At 43.3% G+C, this 20,265-nt stretch overlaps 1 protein-coding gene across 4 annotated transcripts in view; it reads left to right on the top strand.

Annotated features, from left to right (window-relative positions):
- ZNF280D (zinc finger protein 280D) overlaps positions 1-20,265 on the top strand; it is a 722,832-nt gene that overhangs the window by 596,481 nt on the left and 106,086 nt on the right. For all 4 annotated transcript variants that reach the window (XM_078684884.1, XM_078684882.1, XM_078684883.1 and 1 more), the window contains exon 19: positions 6,139-6,203. In XM_078684884.1, coding sequence (XP_078541010.1) covers positions 6,139-6,203 — 65 coding nt within the window. The remainder of the gene's footprint in view (positions 1-6,138; positions 6,204-20,265) is intronic.

Raw genomic sequence — 20,265 nt, 5'->3', positions numbered from 1 at the left:
ATCAAGATGGAATGATCGACCGTGTCAAAGGCGGCGGAAAGATCTAACAATATGAGGGCCGCCGCCCCGCCATGATCTAGAATTGTCCTGATCTCATCAGCCACCTTTATCAATGCAGTTTCTGTCCCATGGCCTTGCCTAAACCCAAACTGGGTATCATCCAGCAAATGATGTTGATTGATATATTCCGAGAGCTGGTGGTTCATAAGTGATTCGAAAATGTTTGCTGGGAAAGGGAGGCAGGCTATGGGTCTGTAACTGGCTAGTTCTAAAGGGTCTAAAGATGTTTTTTTTAGCAGGGGTTTAATTACTGTTTTTTTCCCTATCTCCGGATACTCACCCGCGAGAAACATGGAATTACAAATGTCTGTAAGAGGCGGAGTAATGGTCTCATAAAGCAGATTAAATACCGAAGGTGGGCAATGATCTAGAGGGGAGCCTGAAGTGATGGTAGCTGCATATTTACTGATCGTGTCAACTGAAACGGGGTGAAAAAAAGAAAAGGTTGGGCCAACCGGAGTAGGCACAGGTCGAGAGTCCAGGTCTTGTGAGTGGGTTAACGAAGAAAATATTGAGTATATATTGGTAACCTTAGTGGCACAGTAATCTGCTAAGGAGTTGCAAAGGTTCTGAGATGGCTCAATAGCAGGGACTGATGGAGGAGTCGATAGGATGTTGACTATTTGAAACAGTTTTTTGGATGAATTTTGTGCGAGCTCAATTTGAGATAGATAAAAAGCATTCTTATGAGAGATTATGGCACGTTTGTAAATGGCTATGGCAGCTTTATAGCATTGTTTGTCCTGAAGGCTATAATGTTTACGCCAGTGTCTCTCGAGGTTCCTGCAGTGCTGCCTCTGCAGTCTGAGTTCCTCCAAAAACCATCTTGCGGACGGGGTGGATCGATTAGGAAAAATTAATTTGGTGGGTCCTGCCATACTGAGTGCGTCCAGGAGCCAATCCTGGTATCTGGTGGAAGCCTGAGTGGGATTAGCGGAAGCCTCAAAAAGGGAGGTGGTGAGTATTTGCGTGATAAGGGAAAGATCAAGATTTTTCCAGTCTCGAATACTTTGCGCAGTTTGCGATTTAGACTGTGCTGGATTGGGGTTATGTGCTTTTATGTTAAAGAGGACTACTTTATGGTCTGACCAGGTCAGGGGCAGCACGTTAATCAAGGATATAGCCGAGCTATTAGTAAACAGCCCATCAAGGGTATGACCAGCTTGATGGGTCGGGACTGAGACTAACTGATATAGTCCTAGCGCTGCCAGATCGGTGGTAAGTTGGATTGTATCTTTGTCCAATAGGGATTCAAGATGGAAATTAAAATCTCCCAGGATTGTGTAATCCGATGGTCCTGTCAAAGGTTCTATTATCTTACCGAGATTTGAGAGAAAACTTTTACGTGGACCAGGGGGTCGGTAAAGAAGAGTACCATTAAATACTTGATTATTATTTAGTGAGATGGAAAACTTAAGGGCCTCACAGTCCAGACTAGAAATAGGTTCAGTTTTTATAGAAAAACTAGCTTTATGAATTATAGCGAGTCCCCGCCCCTACCTGAGGGCCTGTCTAGTTTGGATACACAGAAACCCTCAGGGATGGCTGAGCAAAAGTCAGGTCCTGAAGCCGCATCACCCCAGGTTTCTGTGATGAACAGAATATCCAGCTCTAGGCTTGTAGTTAGCTCCAAGATTTCCAAGTTATGTTTAGGTAAAGAGCGTGCATTAATGAGAGCGGCACGATAGGGGGGCCGTAGCTTTGGAAGGGAAGGCTGAATAAGTGGACGAGGAACAGGGAGAGTGAAGAGGCATGTGGAACGAGGACTGATAGAGGATGTGGAAAACGACACAATGGGCAAAGGAGAGCAGCAAGATGGAGAAACACTTACTTTTATCTCCTTTAACTGGTCAGCAGTGTAAGAAATACGCGGGGCTTGACATGGAGAGGTGTTTCGCACAGGGGGAGCGGCCCTGGGCCCGGTCCCGACGTGGACGGCCGCAGACGGACTTGCCTTAAGCGCGCCTTTGGCTCGCTCTCGGCGCGCCCGCTGCGCTTCCGTGAGGGCATAAAGTTTAAATAGCGGAGGAGGCGAGCAGCTAGACTGCTAACCTCTAGGACCCGGAAGTCAAGTGTAACACTTCCCCACTATGGCGGTCTATCCCTCCACAACAATCCGAATCATCAGTGGTGGAACGGGGATCGCGCCTGTACCAGCAAACACACAAGGTAATTTTGTATTCAAATTATATTGTGCATAGAACAATGGTGCTGAAAATAAAATACAAACAGTTTAAAACCGCTAGGAGCCCAGCTTGAATGAGCGTCCGTCGGCGGGTTCCGTTTTAAAATCGGTATCTAGTGGCAGGAGGCGCGCTAGTACCAGCATGTGTTGTCAATGAGCATTCGCCATAAAATGTCCCAAGAGAAAAAAAAATGTGCCGTTTCGGTGATATGGAAAGCTTGGAACCCGGATTGTGAGGGGTCAAACAGGTTATTATTCTCAAGGTGCGCAGATAATTGCTTGTTTACTATTGTCTCCAGTACCTTCCCAAAGAGAGGTATGAGGGAGATTGGTCTGTAGTTATTATGCACTTTTGGGTCAGGGTTAGGTTTTTTAAGAATGGGTTTCACTATGGCCTCTTTCCAGGTGTTGGGTACCGTGGAGAGAGACAGTGAGTTGTTGAGTAGATTAGTCAGTCTGGGTGGGTCCGATTTTAGATATGATCTGTGCGGAGGCAGGGTCAGTGGGGGAGCCGGATTTGATCCTAGAGAGGGTTAGTAGGACTTCTTCCTCTGTAATTGGGAGGAATTCTCTGAGGGGTATGAGATGGGGACTAGGGGTGTCAGAATTCCTAGCTGAAGGGGGTGTGCTTCCAGATTGTGGAAAAGAGCTGTGGATGATGTTGATTTTATTCACGAAAAAGACCGAGAGAGAGTCGACCCACTCTTGTGAGGAGGTAAGAGTGGGTTGGCAGGAGGGGGGGATTGGTGAATTCTTTCAGGATTTTATAGAGCTCTTTTTGTGAGTTGGATGCTCGGTTGATTTTGTCCCCTAAGTAGGTTTTTTTAGCGGCAGCAATGTGTTCCATGTAGCGCCGATGACTAGTTTTATAAACCAGTTTATCTGAGGGATTTGGTGTGTCTCCATTTGCGTTCGCCTTTCTGGTTGCTAGTTTGTCATTTTTTAGATCAGGTGTGAACCAGGGGGAAAGTTTGTGGGGGCATTTCGTAGATTTGAATGGGGCAATTTTATTTAGCGTGGATGAGATGGCTTGTTCGAGTGACTTGGCCGCCTCATCAAGGCTCTCTGGCTTGGGTGGTGGGAGGAGGGCAAAATTAGTGGTGAAAGAGTATAAGTTTATTTTGTTCTATGGCCTGCTAGGTCGTGACTCCATCGATGGATTAGGTTGGGCAGCAGTACCCGTCATTTGAAACTTAAGGACATAATGGTCAGACCATAAGACAGCGACAGGTTGGGCGACCTTTACTTGGGAGGAGTTAGTGAATAGGAGGTCTAGGGTATGGCCTGCTGCGTGGGTGGGCCCAATTACCCGTTGGTCACGGCCGAGAGTGTTGAGGCTCGTGACAAGGTCGTCTGAGTGGGTGTCAGATGGTAGTTCAGCGTGGTAATTAAAATCCACCAGAAGAAAATTGTCCGGCGAGGACGTGAGGTGCAGTTGCCTCCATTAAATGGCTGGTGACGAGACTTTTGTTGCTCGATATTGCATTGTGTAGGAAATCCCCTTTTTGACATGGACGCCCCCACTTTTTGACTGTTATTTGATGTGATTTTGACTGGTAGTTCACTGGGCTCCTCCTAACCAGGTCCCCAGTGCCAGATCTTTTTCCCAAAACTGTACAATTGTTTGCCCCATTGGCAATATGTTTAGCATTCCCTATACCTCACTAGGAAATGAAACATCTGGTACCTATGGCAAGGAGGCTAAAGAGGGTACCTATGGGCTGCAGCATGTACTGTGATAACCTAAGGGACCCCTCATCCAACACATATAGAATAGCACTGCAGGCTGCGTGTTTTGGTGCAGACAAAAGTGAAGACATGACACACATCTCTGGGTGCCATGTCCCCTAACACGACAGACCTTAAAACCATAAGGCAGGGTGCATTATATTACACATGCTCACATATCTGCATGAGCAGATGTGCCTTTGGGGTGGTCTTTTCCAATACTGCCAGTACAAGTGACCAGGGAAGCCATGTTAAGAACATGGGCTGGACACTGTTGAAAACTAGTTTCCCAGCTACATTATGGCTTCACTGAAAACAGAGATGTTTGGTATCCAACATCTCGTGTTAATAAGCCCACACTGATTCCAGTGTTGGATTTATTAATACATGCACACAGAGGGCACCTCAGAGGTGCCCCCTGAAAAACCTACCAACTAGTAGTGTCCTAGCTGACTGGTCTTTGCAAACCTGACACCACAGACGAGCTTTTGACCACAGGGATGAGGGCCTTTTCTCTCAGGAGGTCAAAAACAAAGCCTGCTTGGGCGGAGGGTATTTACTCCCTGTGCCACAGGATGACCTGCAAATTAGCATTCCAAGGCAGTGAGCTTCAAACCTTTCACTGCCTTTATTATGCAAATCAGGCTTTCCTCACATGAGAGGATGCTGACCCCCCCGGACTAGGGCCTGTTTGGCACCTGGGCAAGGTGAGAAAATGATTAGTCGGTGGATGGGTGTGCCCACCCACAGGCTAGTACCAGCCGTAAGGTGGGCTACTTGAAATGGATACGACTTTTTAGAGTCAACTTACTTTGTGAAGGCAAACTTAGGAACTCTGTGACAGGGTTATGCCCAATGACACACTGCCTCTTCTCAAAATCTGTTTATGCTGGGCACTGGGATAAGTTTATAGCCTGGCATGGCACCTCCAGAACTGAACCGTTACAGTGCAAGCTATTAGATGGTTTATTTGTTTCATCCCCTCGCCCATCAAGGACTTGCTGTGTGCAATGTTCTTTGTGGGGGGATCTATGGTAATGAAAGGCAGTGCAGTGCAAAAAAGAACGTTGTCACTGTGTATAGTCCTCTGCATCAAGAGGTATTACTCCCTGGCCAAGAATCAGCCTATGGAGGAGTTGAGGGCCCATTCCACCAGGGCCAACGCTGCTACCACTGTGCTGGCAAGCAGAGTGCATGTCTTATACAACTGGTAGACGGCGTTGTGGTAGTCCGTGCACATAAGGACGCCCTATTGCCTTGACAGTCATGTCATTAATAAAGGACATTTCACTCTTTCAGTTCTAGAGACTTGTGACCTCACACATATCCACCTCCTTGGGAGGTACTGCTTTGGTACTTATTCTAAAGATGAGTAATTTGGGGTTAGAAGTATCTATCAGAATAACAAGTTACCTACTTTCATTAAGGCTATTTCTGGTGGATACTCTTTCTAACTGTAGATTCTTCACTGCCCTCTTGCCTCCTCGTTCTGTAGACCAATCAAAGAATCTGCACTCTAGGATTATTGATTATTATTGGGCTCTGCGTCCAAGGGTGCAGACATAGTCAAGAAGGAAACTGATCTCTCTGCACAGGAGTGGCACATATAAGTAGTTCTGTTCATCACTTCTGGGATGACATGAAGTTCATGCAGAGCTGGGCGGCTCTACCTACCGGGGGCAGAGAATAGTTTCTGTTAAATCTTCCAGGTCCAGTCTGGCACCTGAGAATAGCCTACAGGTGAGAAATATGCTGTTAGATAGACTATCCACCAGAAAAAGCGTTACTAAAGGTGAGTAACTTGTATATTTCCCATTCAATACTTAAACCTTATATATATATTGGTGAAGTGAATGTTAGCTTCTCGCCCAGATCCTACAGAATTAGGGTTGGTATGTTTAAAAGATTTGTCAAAACACCACTGGGTCCTTCAATGCAGTATATTAGAGTATGACAATATCATATATTTATGCTAAACCCTTTTTATTTAAACATCCAAGACATGTACCTATGTGCACTATACCAAAAAGTAAACCGGATTCATTTTTTTAGTGGAGCATTTATGTCCCAAATAATTGATAAATTTGGTATTTACAAATCATTCTTAAGTAATGTATTTAGATTGTTTTCAATGACATTGACACCATTGTCTTAACTAATTTCAGGAGTTCCCCAGACATGTTGAGTTAAATGAAGACAATGCGGATTCAGACAATGCATCACATGAAAGGTTGTTATGACGTTATTGCTTCATTATTAAGTGAAATATTACATTTTGAGCTATAATAAGTTGTTAAAAGAAGAGGAGTATAAACTCGAACATTCATCTTCTCTGTCACAGGATCTTCATTAATAACTATTAACAAGTATTCCCTACCTGTGGGCAAGATCCCGAAAACGCCTATTGGATACCATGGATTACAGAAAAGTCTTACAGCTTATCTAAAGACAATTGCCCTGTTTTGTTTGTAACTGCAATACTTGTTAAAAAGTATAACTTTTTAGCTGGGTTGATTAAACTTTTCATTTTCTACTTCATAGAAGGAAACGTGCAGAAAATGTAAATAAATGGCGGGATGTCTTTTTAAGGAAATATTTACCAATTTCTGAGAACAGGCTGCTATTGTATTCTTGGTTTCCGTGCAGTGACAATAGGTACATAAGTTAGTTTGTCTGTTCTAGAGCAAGAATCCTAAACACTATCCTAAGACTGTCCCCTTTTTTACAAAATCTTCCTTCTTAATCAGAGTATTTCTTTTCCTCTTGCTCTCGTTGCTCGTCTTCTGAGACAGAATGTTTTTTGTTTTGGTTTTTTCCTTTCTCTATTGTATGAATGTCTTCTGGACAGGGTTGAGCCTATGGTACATGCATTGTGGTGAACGTTATACTTCAGATCAAAATGGGGAGGAAGACGATGCGATCCATTCAGCTTCCTTACAGTAATCCATTATCAATGGAGAATGGATCACTTGTACCTTTACCAGGGTCAGGTATTCTGGCCGTCTTAAAACCTTCATTCACATATGTAGGTATTCTGGCTGTATATCTTGATTGTCTGCCTAATTATAAACGTGACCGTATCATCATTGTTTTTTATTTTTGTTAAGTTATACTCCACCTGGAGGTAGACCCACTGGTTATAGCAGTAGTGATCAGTGATAAATGGTGCTCAAGAGAAGTGAGTTTAAATTGTCTTCATTGCCAAATGTAAAAACTTTATTCAGTTCGGAATGTAGGAAAGTAAAAACAGTGTGGTGCGTAAAAAGACAAGTTACCAATCTAAGGCACTCATTCGTCCATGTGAGTGGTCAACATGTTTCAGCCCCATTTATATGCCCAGCCGGGTCAGGGGGCTTTCTTCAGGACCTAAGGTTGTGCAGGCTAAAATACTTTTACAGCCTAGGTGGATGTATCATTGACTCACCAATCTTGTTTGTACTAGTCATGAAAATTCCCTAACTTGGGGCTTCCCAGGGGTGCCGGCTGGCATATTAACCTGCTGGCGAAGCCGGTTGTAGCGACTTGTGCATCAGTACTACGTGACCGATGACTAGTACAAACAAGATTGGTGAGTCAATGATACATCCACCTAGGCTGTAAAAGTATTTTAGCCCAGTACTCGTACAGTAAGTGAACTCGTATCCGGATGCTCGGTATATACTCACAGTTGGAGGCTTATCGCGGCAACTTGTTTGGTTCAATTTATTTTCCTTAGCACAGTGAGGCAAAATGGGAAGATGGAATTTTGCAACTGCTGAAGCGTAATCAAACACTGAGTCTGCTTGTGGTTGTCATAATATTGCCTCTAAAGTTTCCAACACTGTCAGAAACGAAAATTGATGGCTCAGGCAGGCGTCTGACTTAAGAGCAAGGCACATTTTAAAAAGATCTGGCTGCAACGTAGATGGGCATGTGTCGGGTGAGCTTTGTAAATATAACAGTTCTGCGTCTCCACGGTATAATGCTGTGAATATTTACACAGGCACCTAGATCAGGGTATTAAGTACCCAGAAGTAGACTGGTTGTAAACATTCCAAGACTTATGCATAGAGCTGATTAGTTTATCCTGAACCAAAGGCAATTCGACATATATGATTGGAGTATTAATTTTGTGAGAGAAGGTGACAAATTGCCTACTGACCTTAAGGGGGCTAGTGGTTTTGAAAAATGTGATGAATGAGATTTTAATTACTATGCCATATCATTAACTCTGTTCATACTTTGCCCATGGGTCTAAATTGTCCAGCATCACAAGAATGTAATGTTTTAAGAAAAAATAGGAAACAAGGACCTTTTCGCCCATAATTGCTTTTCGTAGTGTATGCTGCGACTCCATGAGAGGAATTATTTAAGGCTAGAATTGCCTCCATGGTGGGGAACAATGTTCTCTATGGATAAAGAACTGTTTGCCATTTGATTTTTGGAGTGTAGAACAGTTGCAGCATTGTGCAAAGATTTAAACACTGAAGACCTTTATCCCCTTGGTGGAGAGAATGAGTTTGAGTTTTTTGGCATACAATACAACAATGGTGCACCACGTATCCAATAAGAAAGGAGTGGTTTGGACACAATTAGGGTGACTTGACCGAGCAGGCTGACTTTGTTCAAATGAGAATAGAAACTTAATTCAGAGGAGCTTTTTCTTATATTTGATGATTAATGTTTCTGATGGATACTTCTACCTGCATATTTCTTTACCTGTGAATGTCCCTTAAGGCATCAGACTGGATCTCATTTTTTGTTTTTAACCCTCTGTGTTGATAGGGAGGGGCATTGGTGTTCGAAATGGCATCCTTTTAATGCCATGTAAGCCCACAGCTAACTGATGTCAGTTCCTTTTTTTTGCAGCTACTGATGTGGATCGAGAGCTATTCTTCAAGATAAATTTGACCTTGAGTAACAAATGATTTCATTGGTTTTTTTTCTCACCTAGATCAAGGGGTAAGTCATCAGCTCCTTTGAGGTCTTCTACATCAGAATTTGAACTTATTCGTCATAATTTATCCTTCAAAAGGCAACCATGTATCTCCCCCAGCATCGCTTATGGCTCCACTGTCCCAAGCTCCTCTGTCGCCAAAGCTGTATCCACCAGTGATGGCTTAAGTGGAGTTCCCTGTTCTGGAATAGATTCTTCTGCCTTCCTGCATGCAGTGCAGCACATGCTCCTGTTAGGTTTTGTGCTTTGTCCGCCTTCAAGCCCCACGGGTCCAAATGTGGTCCACTCGGGCTAATACCTATGTGACGTCACATGGCGCCAAGTGTTCCTCTTATAGCCTATATATAGCTGGCTCAGTACAGATTCCGTTGCCACTGATTCTACCTCCTCCTCCAATGTTAGAAATACCTTTTCCTCCTATTAAACGTCACTTCAGGAATCAATGGAGAATTGAGAAGAAATAATTCCATTTGGTGTGAGATTTTGGACAGGCTTCCTTACAAATAATGAATGACCTCTTTGGCACTAATTCAGGTGCATCTCTTACCTTTCTATGCTATAGACATATTTGTTTACTTCGTATTGCAAAATGCCAATGGATTGGATACGTCACCCGACATAGAAATAGACCCTTCCCCTGGTCTTGTCTGCACTGAAATGACTTCTATGTGAACAATGGTGAGAAAGCCAGTGGAAGTCCTGGAGCTGCTTTTGTCCTCAGTAGAGTCTTCTCCAGCATTCTAACAGATGTTCTTCAGCCTGCTATGTCTTCTGAACCTCTATACCCTTTAAGCCTTCATGAAAACTATTAAAGACTTGTGGAGCAAGCTCTCTTCAATGCTTGCTGGCAGCAAGGCTGTGGCTAGGAGATGTAGGCCAGCCCCAGTAGACTTACCCTTCTCATCTTTCTTATCCATCACCAGAGAGCCTAGTGCTGCAGGTCACTTCATGTGGCAAATGAGTCCGGAATACTTGCCATCTAACTCAAGACAGAAACTAAAAAACTTGAACCCTCAGCAAGAAGACTCTCTGCTGGGAGTCTGGCTTTGTGATTGATACATGCTTTATCCTTATTTGCTGGATGTGGGACATGGCTGTGATGGTTGCCCAGAGCCTCCATCATCATCCAAAAGAACATTTTGCTGAGGTTGTTAAAGACTGAGAATATCCACACAAGTATATCACCTAGGCATAGCTAAATAAGCTGAATTCTGTGGCCATGGTGCTAGGCACCCCATCATGGTCAAGGCTCCCAACTCCAAAATAAACCCCAATACATTCCCTACTATGCCACCTGATAGGGAATCTAAAAGGCTGAATACCTTCTAGAAGAGGATGTTCTCTTTTCCCAACCTGACACTGTGGTCGGTGAACACTGTGGCCACGTGGGCCGATACTCCCATATGATCTGGGATTTGGTGGTGCAAGGCAGCGGCCACTGTCTTAGCTCGCTGAATTCCTCTCCTGGATATGTATCAGACTGCAAAGTGGGTTTCCTTGACACATTTAGGAAGCACTACTGCCTGGGCAGTCAGGTCCTGCGTGACGATCATTGTGCCCATTTGGTCCTACAGGACATTTGTCTAATCCGCTTTGCAGCCCAACTTTCCGTATTGAAATTGGTCGACAGAATCACCTTCGGGAAGGTATTGCTTGGGCGTCTATTTTAAGGTAAGGCATTTGTAGCTAGAAGTCTCTATCAGATGAACTAGTTACTTGCCTTCGGTAACACCTTATCTGTTAGAGACTCAATCTAGCTGCAGATTCGCTACCGATCTTCTCGCTTTGTGAATGGATTTTAGTGTAAAGGGTTTACCCCTTCTAAGGGCCCTAGCTTGGCACACCAGTGGGCAGTGTTCCTCATGGCTCCAAGCTTCTGAAGTGTGAATTCAGGAAAAGAAACACAAGCCTGTGCACTCGGGTAGCTCCTACAAGGGCACCACACATCACTTCCAGTGTAGATGATGCCACGTGAAGCTGAACGATGCCACCTACCAGCACGCAGGGGTACTGCTCACCAAAAGGTTCCGGATCCAGTCTGACGTCTGGGGAAATATTGTGAGGTAAGGAATCTGCAACTAGATAGTCTCTATAAGTTAAGGCGTTATACAATGTATCCTTAAACCGAAAACTCCACTGTGCAAGGAAACAATATTCCTTCTTAAGATTACAGGTTTCCTATCATGCAGTGAGTGTAGAAAACTGATGTCAGTCACAAACCCTCACGAGGCAGTTCTCTGGTCCTGGAGCTTGTGACACATCCCTTAACTTATGCAACAAGTATGATCGAAGGCAGTCCGGGTCCAAAAAGCAACGCTGCACGTCACAGAACCCAAGATGAAGTCATGGGCCCCGTGTAAGTCCTGCTCCAATTTGTAGGCATAGATTTGCCCCAGAGAGAGGTTAACTTTGGGGTGAGTCACTCGCTAAGTCAAAATCGAAGTCCAAACAAAAACACAAGTGAGTCAAGCAGGACTTAATCCCAAGAGAATACGCAAGGTTATCATGCTGTCAGTCGGTCTCCTTCAAGATGCCAAGTTGCAGAGCAGATTCCACAGTTTGTCCTGATGCTCGCTAAATTTCCCAGGCCATCTGCGGCGCAGCAGCAAATGAAAGCCTTTAACGAAACTGTGCTGCAGATATTTAGCACTCTACTGGCTTCCTCCAGTGTGCCTTTGGGTCCCAGGGTACTACAAGGGCCCTCAGTCAGGTTATCACCAGCAAATCAATTAGTGTACTGTCTGATCCCCTTGGACTGGTTACAGGCTCCATACCTGCTTGGGTACCAACGTTCACCCGGCTCTACAATCTGCTCTGGTCCCTCCCTCATCTGTTCTGGAATCAACATCGCTAGAGGAGAATCTGTTGCTGGTTCCGATGCCTGACACCAAACCAACTTTCAGACCTACCCGACAAATGTCACTTTGCAAAGTTACTGAAGTAGGATTGGTCACCATGCAGCCTGATGCTTATCCTTTACCACTGCTAAGGTGGACGTTCCATCAGAGGCTTCCTTATCTTCTTGGCTTAGATTCTGATCAAAGCTTGCTCCCACCCAAAGATAATGATGAGGATGATTTAAGCCCTAATTATCATGATGACAATGTATACATGGACTTGTAGGCTTGATGCTTCCCCTAAACAGATTAACCTTGCCATTTAGACATCCAAAGGAAGAGGGATCCTCAATTTCAGTGGTAAAACAATGAAACACTGAGGACTTGGATCTACAGCTGTCCTCTATTAAGATTAAGGCAAACTTTCTTATTGACATTTTTAAATCTGGGCCATTCGCACATGAAAGCTTGTTCCCTTTCAATCAGACATCACAGACCGGCTACTAGCTACACTGATTTTCTCACTGACCAGCCTACTCCTGAGAGCCTGGTTTTTCAGGATTCAACCAGCAAGGTAACCCAGTTTTTTTGGCACAAAACCCCCAGGTATGGAGTTAAAAGGATTAAGATTATCGAAAAACATATTTTCTCTTCAGCTAACCAGGCATCGAGTCCGTCAATGCAGTCTGTCTATTGGGCCAATATATGCCTGTGTTCTGGAACATGGCCAGTGAGATCTTGCTACCAGTTTTGGAAGATTTTAGAGCCTCACTGGCTCAACCCATTCAGGAGGCTCAAAATTTGGCCAAATATGATTTGTGCTGGCCTTGATACTGCTGATTGTCTGGGAAGAGCAGTTGGTGCCAGTGTGTTGCTGCTTCTATCCAATTCTTGAGGTCTTATATAGCGCATGGCTACCAGAAAGCCTTCCAGCGCTGCCAGACACTAAAGGGAGCGAGATCAAACTGATGAGCAAGACCAATTGTAGAAAAGCTGTCTTTAAGGCCTTGCGGAACGGAAGTTCACCCTCCAGTAGACGCAGTTCCAGTGGTAGAATGTTCCAAATTCTGGGGGCCAGAAAGGAAGTGGATCGGCCACCCCAGCGGGGTCTGTGAATCCTTGGACCCTTCCGTAGATGGGCTGATGAGGATCTGATGGCTACTCCAGGGAGATAAGGAGATACTAATGATCTTAACAAGGGAGGGCCCTCTCTATGAATTGCCCTGTGCATAATGCAGAGTCTAAAACTGCACTCTGCATTCCACTGGGAGGCAGTGCAGATCTCTTAAAGCCTTGGTGTCCAATTGGTGTTTCTGAAAGTTTGTCAGGCGATCTCCGGTAGCATTTTGCACAATCTGCAGTCTCCCTACGACTTAGAGGGGTGAGCCCAAAAACGGGGCATTCCCTTAGTTAAGTCTGTTAAGCATAAGGCCCTAAATGATCACTCCTCTGGCTGTGGGAGTCAGTAGGTTAAAGCCTTTCCAAAATAGTCTGACTGCCATAACAGCAGGCAGCAAGTTTTTTGGCTTGTTGGTCCGTGGTAAGACCAGAATCAATGCAAATCCCAAGGCTCTTCATAGAGTTTTTGGAAGTGGCAGTTTGCTCAGACAGTCTGGGAGGGGGAACAGAGCAAAGTTCCTGAGATTGTTATCCAGCAACATGACTTCTATTTTATCTTCATTGAGTTATCATTAGTAACCAGCCATCCAACTGGCTACTTCCTGAAGACAAGGAGTCCGAGATAGATGGCCTGAGCTAGAGTCAGGTTAGATTGACACAATCAACTGTGTGTTTTCGGCGTAAGAAACAAACAACGATCCAGTTAGTAAGGGCTCCTTCACTTTGCGTGGATGTGCTCTCCAGGATTCCCTGGAGACTTACAGGCTTCTCTCATGGATATGCTTGTCAATGGCTCGCTCCTGTTCAGAAAAGGCTGATTCTGCCCTGGAACATTTTAAAAAACGTAGTACCAGGGCATGCTTCTGGGTCTTTTGATCCCTGACATACCTTCTCCTCACCAGTTTATTAAATCCAGGGGTTAATCTAGGGGCCTGGTATATAGGCAGTGGCAGTCTCCCCAGCCACTTCTACAATCATCCCAGTCCTTACGAGGCCAGGGATATGAATCTGGTAGGTAAGGTGCATGCCTACCTGGGCATAAGCCCTCCCAGTTGCCTTCCCGCTGTGGCAACAACTACCAAGCTGCTTTACCTTTTTAGTAGCACACAAACACCCTGAGTAATGCTGTATCCGGCATTTACTTCAAGGGTGATATCATCAATGCGACAGATGGGTAGTTTAAATTGTTCAGCATGACTGTGCCCTACCCTTTCTTTCTGCTCTCCAACCACCCTTAAACCACCCCTCCCCCTCATCAGCGCAAATCTCAGGTGAACACCTGGCAATTCGGTTGCAATAATTGTGAATTTTACTTTCCAATGGAGCCATACACAGGGTTCCAGACTCTGAAATGGGGAGGGGTGCTACTCTCTTTATTTCCTCTTGTGCCGCAGGAGGATGGTAGCTTCAGCCCATCTTAGACCTTCATCCTCTCAATGCCTTCCCGCAGAAGGACAAATGTACAATTCTCATGCTGGGCCAGACCCTGTCTTCTTTGGATGCAGGTGACTGGAAGGTGTCCTTGGACCAGCAGGACGCATATTTTCATACACCCTTCCTGGAGTTACACAGATGTTACCTGTGGTTCAAGGTAAGCCAGGAGCATTTTCAGTTTGCCAGGCTCACTTTCAATCTTACCAGTGCCCCTTAGGTGTTCACAAAAGAAGTGGTGGTGGTGGCTGGCCATATTTGGAGTTCTAGGATACCAGTTTTCCAATACCTTGATTATTGGCTGTTCAAGGCTGGTTCTCCACAGTCAGTCGTAGACTACCTTCAGATGATGCCGAGCCTCCTGACTTCATTGGGGTTTACGATCCATGAGCTGAACCCACTTCGGACTACTTCAGAGGCTTTGTTTCATTGGAGCGGTTCTAGATACGGTATAGGCAAGTGCCTTTCTCCATTTGCAGTGAGTCCAGTACATTCAGGCTATGATCTTGATTTTTCAGCCTTGGTCCTGGATCTTGTTGAGAACAGCTGTAAGGCTTCTTTGCCTTTTAGTCTCCTTTATCCTCCTATTCTGCTACTCTAGGTGGCATATGTGGGCTCTGCAATGTAATCTAAAGTTCCAGTGAGACCAGCAACAAGGGAACCATCTGATTATATCCAGGTTTTTGAGACGACTGCCAAAGATCTTCAGTGGTGCTACTTGTTCACAGTTGGACCAGAGGCAGGCTCTTCTCCCTACCTCACCCAGATCTGACATTTGCGTCACTTCTGAGTTTTGGAGGGCATCTGGGAGAATTGGAGATCAGAGACAACCCAGTTCCATATTCATCTGTTGGAGTTGTGGGCAGTGTGTCTGCTGTTGAAGGCCTTCCTACTGTTCAGAAAGGGGAGGCTAGTGCAGGTTTTCAACCACCATCACTGCCCTGTGGTACACTAACAGGCATTCTGGAGAGGAATGATGTGTCCGGGGCTCTCCACCTCTGGAGTTTGCTGGAGCGTCTGCAATATCTTGATCGATAACCACCTGGCGGGTACCTTGAAAGCCAGAGCGGACGAGCATAGCACACAGCATCTGGCTGATCATAAATGGCGCCAAAATCCCAACGTGGTGCAGAGCATCTTTTGACAGTAGGGAGAATGTTTAGTAGAACTTTCCACCATTGTTGAGAGTGCGCAGTGTTAAAACTTTTACATAATGGAGTTCCTGCACAGATGCTTCATATGAGATGCATTCTGGTTCAAATGAAACTTAGAACTGGTGTGTGACTCTCCTTTCCCCAGTTACAAAAAAGATTGGAAACAGCCGGTCACAAATCTTTCTAGTGGCTCTGAATTTGGGCAGAAGAGTGGTACCCAGAACATCTGGGCGTAAGCATCTGCCTGCCCGTCATGGCAGGTTTCATTGCCGAATCCTGCTCTGTCTACACCTCCTTGCGTGGAGATCGAGCAGCAGCAGTTAACTGCATTTATCAGTCAACCAGAGTGGATCTCATCCTTGCCACCAGTTTCTTTTCTATGAAGTCAATTTATTTCAGGTGCTAGGACACGTGTGGCTCGATGTGGTCTTCAACACAGACCCTATAGAAGCCAAAATGCTGGATGTTTGGCTGTTCACTTGTTCTTCGGGCCTACAAATGCCTTGCAGTGGGCACTATGAAAGGTTATTTGTCGTCCCTTTCTGCTATGTCAAGGTGGATAGTACTTGCAATGAGATTTTCTATTTACTGACCAAGAAGCAACTGCCAGAAGGTCTAAGAGCCCACTTCACTAGGGCTAAGGCGGATATCAATGTGATAGCACATAGGCTGCCTGTCCTTGACGTCTGCCAGGCTGCGACGTTGGAGTCAGTGTACATGTTCACCAAGCATTATTGCTACAGCAGCCAGGTTTGGCGAGAAAGTCTTTATGCCCTCTATGTCTCACAGAACCTTTTGGTCCAAGTCTTCTCGACAGATCCTGGGGAGATCATGTTTCGGTGTCTTTTTGTAAAGTGAAGAATCTGCAGTTAGAATTATCCATTAGAAGAACAAGTTACTTGCCTTTGGTAACCCTCTTTCTGAAAGAGACGTTGTCTAACCGCTTATTTGTCAATGCCCTCCCACTTCCCTGTTCTGTGGAGTAGTCTTTTTAATATCGAAAAAGATCCCAAGTTAAAAATCTGCTTACCAGTTCTATCAATTGTTCATGCTCTGAGTCGGATGGCATTGAAAGAGACAAACTAGAAACCTATATCAGCATGCAAGGCTGACACTTGTATGCAGCTCACTCTGTCACTTCTGGGGCGCAATGTAGTCAACATAGAGCTGCACAGTGCCCCCTCACTGCATGGGAGAGCATTGCTGGTGAAGGATTTACATATCTTGGGAGGCTCCTGCTGGGCCTTCTGTGTTCAAATCGGTTTTATTGAAATTTTATGCAACAAAAGAAATAAACAAGTACAATACAGAAAGAATAATTTGTACATGCGTAAATGAGTAAGTGATCAATATAAAATGCAATAAACCAAAAAACGAAGAGGAAAGGGAAGGGGAGGATAGGGGGATGAAGATATCATAGAATCATGAAAACCAGATCATATAGAGTTACCAACTAATTGAATATAACAAAGATGGCAGCTAAAGAAAAATTAATCAACAAGAGATAGAAAAGCATAATAAACATATCATTGTAGAACATACAAATCAATAGGTGACCAAAAAGATTGAAATGACTGTGAATTGTGAGTGACACCTTTAAGAGACAGCTGAGCTCCTCTTCTTGTAAAGGTAATCCAAGACCACCAAGCATGAACTGAAAGAGAAGAAGCGTCTTTCCAACAAAAAGTAATGGACTTTAAAGCAGCTGTAATTAAGAAATTAAATAACTTTGCCTCTGAATCAGTAAGAGGATGAGAAAGGGCAACTGATTTGCATATTAACACCGCATAAGAAATATCATCATGTAAAGGTAAAATTTTCAGAATGACATTCCAAACATCCACCCAAAATGTCATAATAATTGTACATTCAAATAACATATGACGAAGTGAGCCTAAAGTTGACTTGCAGTGCCAACAAACATCAGAGGGTATCAGTTTTGCATGACTTAATCGAGATGGAGTCCATAAAGCGATAAATAAAATATAAGCATTAGTCTGATAAAGGGACACCGGAAGCCAACCGGAGATGCTGCTGAGCCAGATTGAGGTCCATGAATCATCTGAAAGGGAAATGGAAAGTTCTGTGTTCCAAAAAGATGATATTGCACCAACATTGGAGCCCTGGAATGTAGAAAGTTTTTTATAAAAAACAGAGACAGCTTTGGAAGATGACGTAACAGCCATAAGATAAATCAAGAGGTCATTAGTGGTGGACAAGGGAATACCATTGGGAAAGGAGTCTAAAATAGAGTTACATAAAGATTGGTATTTTGACAAATCAGAAACAGGGATACCAAACTTTAACTGTAGTTGTTCAAAAGGAATAAAGGCAATGTTACAAAAGACATCTTCAAGATATAAAATTCCTTTTGATATCCATGAGGACCAGAAATTAATGTTTCTGTTTCATTTAAGTAGGGCACTGTGCCATAAAGACAAGTGTACTGTAGAAAGCAAGGGTAATTCAAAATTAGAGTCTAAATCATTAAGTATTAATCTAGAAGATTTAATTATAGATGACCTATGAACAACCTTAGAAGCAGACGACATTGACATCAAAGAGAGTAATGTAAACATGCGTATAATTGAGGTTTCAATATCTAACCATATTGGAGGTTTGACCACATGTGAATTTGAAAACCACAAGGAGCTTTGTTTTAAGATAAAAGCTTTATAGTAAAGGTAAAAGTCTGGAAGGGCAAATCCTAACTGGGACTTGGGGAGTTTTCATTTTCTGTAAGCGATACGAGGAACTTTGTTGGACCAAAGGAATTTAAATAGCAGTTTATCAACATCGTTATAAAATTTGAGAGGAAACTGAGTGGGAATCATAGCCAAAGAGTAAAAGATTTTTGGTGCAATATTCATTTTTATAGCCTCCATTCTCCCCCACCAGGTGAGATGAAGGGGAGACCATTTGGATGTTTTGTCTTTGATGTAATCAAGGATAAAATCCGTATTAAGTTTTAATGTAGCAGGCATTGAAGAAGCAAATAAAATACCCAAGTACTTAAGCTTAGTGCTTTGCCAAAGAATATCTGCGTTTGGTAGCATATCCGGTGTACAAAAAGCATTTAAAGGAAAAAATTCAGTTTTACTGACATTCAATTTGTAACCTGAAACTACAGAATAGTGTGCAATAATGTCTAAAAGGGAGGGAACAGAGGAGAGAGGATTGTTAATAAACAATAACACATCATCTGCATATGCTAAAGCTTTAACAGTGACATCATTTATTATAACACCTTGAATAGTATCACAGCATCGAATATCATTAAGAAAAGGCTCAATTCCTAATCAAAATAACAGTGGGGAAAGGGGACAACCCTGCCTAGTACCTCTAAAGAGTGGAAATTGAGTAGAAATTTGACCATTAATAAACAAACGAGCAGTAGGGGCCAAATATAAGGCAGAAATCATACGAATAAAATGGAAACCAAAATTAAAAGACAATAAAGTTCTAAATAGAAATTGCCAATGAATTTTGTCAAATGCTTTTTCTGCATCTAAAGCCATCACTCCTGCAGGAGAAGTAAGGTGAGAGCTCTGTTCAATAACGTGTAAAAGCGTTCTGGTATTATTTGCAGAGTATCTATTTTTCATGAAACCAGATTGATTTGGATGAATGATGGAATGAAGGATAGGAGCCAATCTTGTGGCAAGGATTTTAGCATAAAGCTTACAGTCCTGGTTTATGAGGGAAATGGGACGATAATTAGAAACCAGGGTAGGGTCCTTATCAGGTTTTGGTAGAACAATGATTAAAGCATCCGTAAAGGAGCCCGAAATAGTACCAGAGGAACCAAAATGGGAAAAAGGGCACTTAAATAAGGTAAAAGGTGAGAATCAAATTCTTTATAAAATTCAGCTGGGATACCATCCGGGCCTGGGGATTTATTCTTAGGAAGGGATTTAATAGCTAGTAAGATCTCAGCACAAGTAATTGGGGAATCTGAGGTTAATCTATCGGAGGGAGAGATTTGAGGCAAATGACATTTATTTAAAAATGAATCAATCAAAGAGTCATCACAGGTATCAGGTGTACTATATAAGGTAGAGTAAAAATACAAAAATTCTTGGACAATGTCATTATGGGAGATAGCAATTTGGCCATTAGTACCTCGTATCGATGTTATTTGGGTTTTATCCTTCTTGATACGTAAATAATTTGCAAGGAGTTTCCCAGACTTGTTGGCATTAAAGCGAAATTTAGCATTGGATTTAGCAAGTTGAATCCCTGCTCTAGTACTAAGTAGAGCATTAAATTCGTAACAAAGCTTTTGTAATGTAAATTTGTGTTTAGGGTCATTAGAAGAAATAAATAAACGTTCATATTTAGCAATTTGTTTGTCCAAAAGTTTAACTTGAGAGTTAAATTGCTTGTTTGCATGGGCCATAATAGAAATTGTGGTACCTCTAATGTAAGCCTTAAACGCATCCCATCTATTGACAAGTGAAGATGATCCCTCAGGGTTAAATAAAAAATAGTCCTGGACAGCTTGTAATAGTTTAGGTTTATGCGTGTCATTAAGTACCACATTCGTGTTCATACGCCACCTATTTTGTTTGGTAAAAGTAGAGGAGACATTTAAAACAAAGGAGATTAAAGCATGTCCGAGATATCAATATTACCTATAACAGGATTGTCAGCTGATTGGAGTAAAGAAGGCGAAAGCCAAAAATAATCAATCCTTGAATGAGAATTATGGGAATTTGAGAAAAAAGAAAACCATTTATCAGTAGGAAAGTGTAGTCTCCAAATATCCGCCAATTTGGTTGTTCTAAGGAAAGATTTAAAGGCATAAAAAACTTT

The sequence above is a fragment of the Lissotriton helveticus genome, chromosome 3_2 (assembly GCF_964261635.1).
Source record: "Lissotriton helveticus chromosome 3_2, aLisHel1.1, whole genome shotgun sequence".
Classification (NCBI taxonomy): domain Eukaryota; kingdom Metazoa; phylum Chordata; class Amphibia; order Caudata; family Salamandridae; genus Lissotriton; species Lissotriton helveticus.
This window is presented reverse-complemented; position numbering and strand designations above follow the sequence as displayed.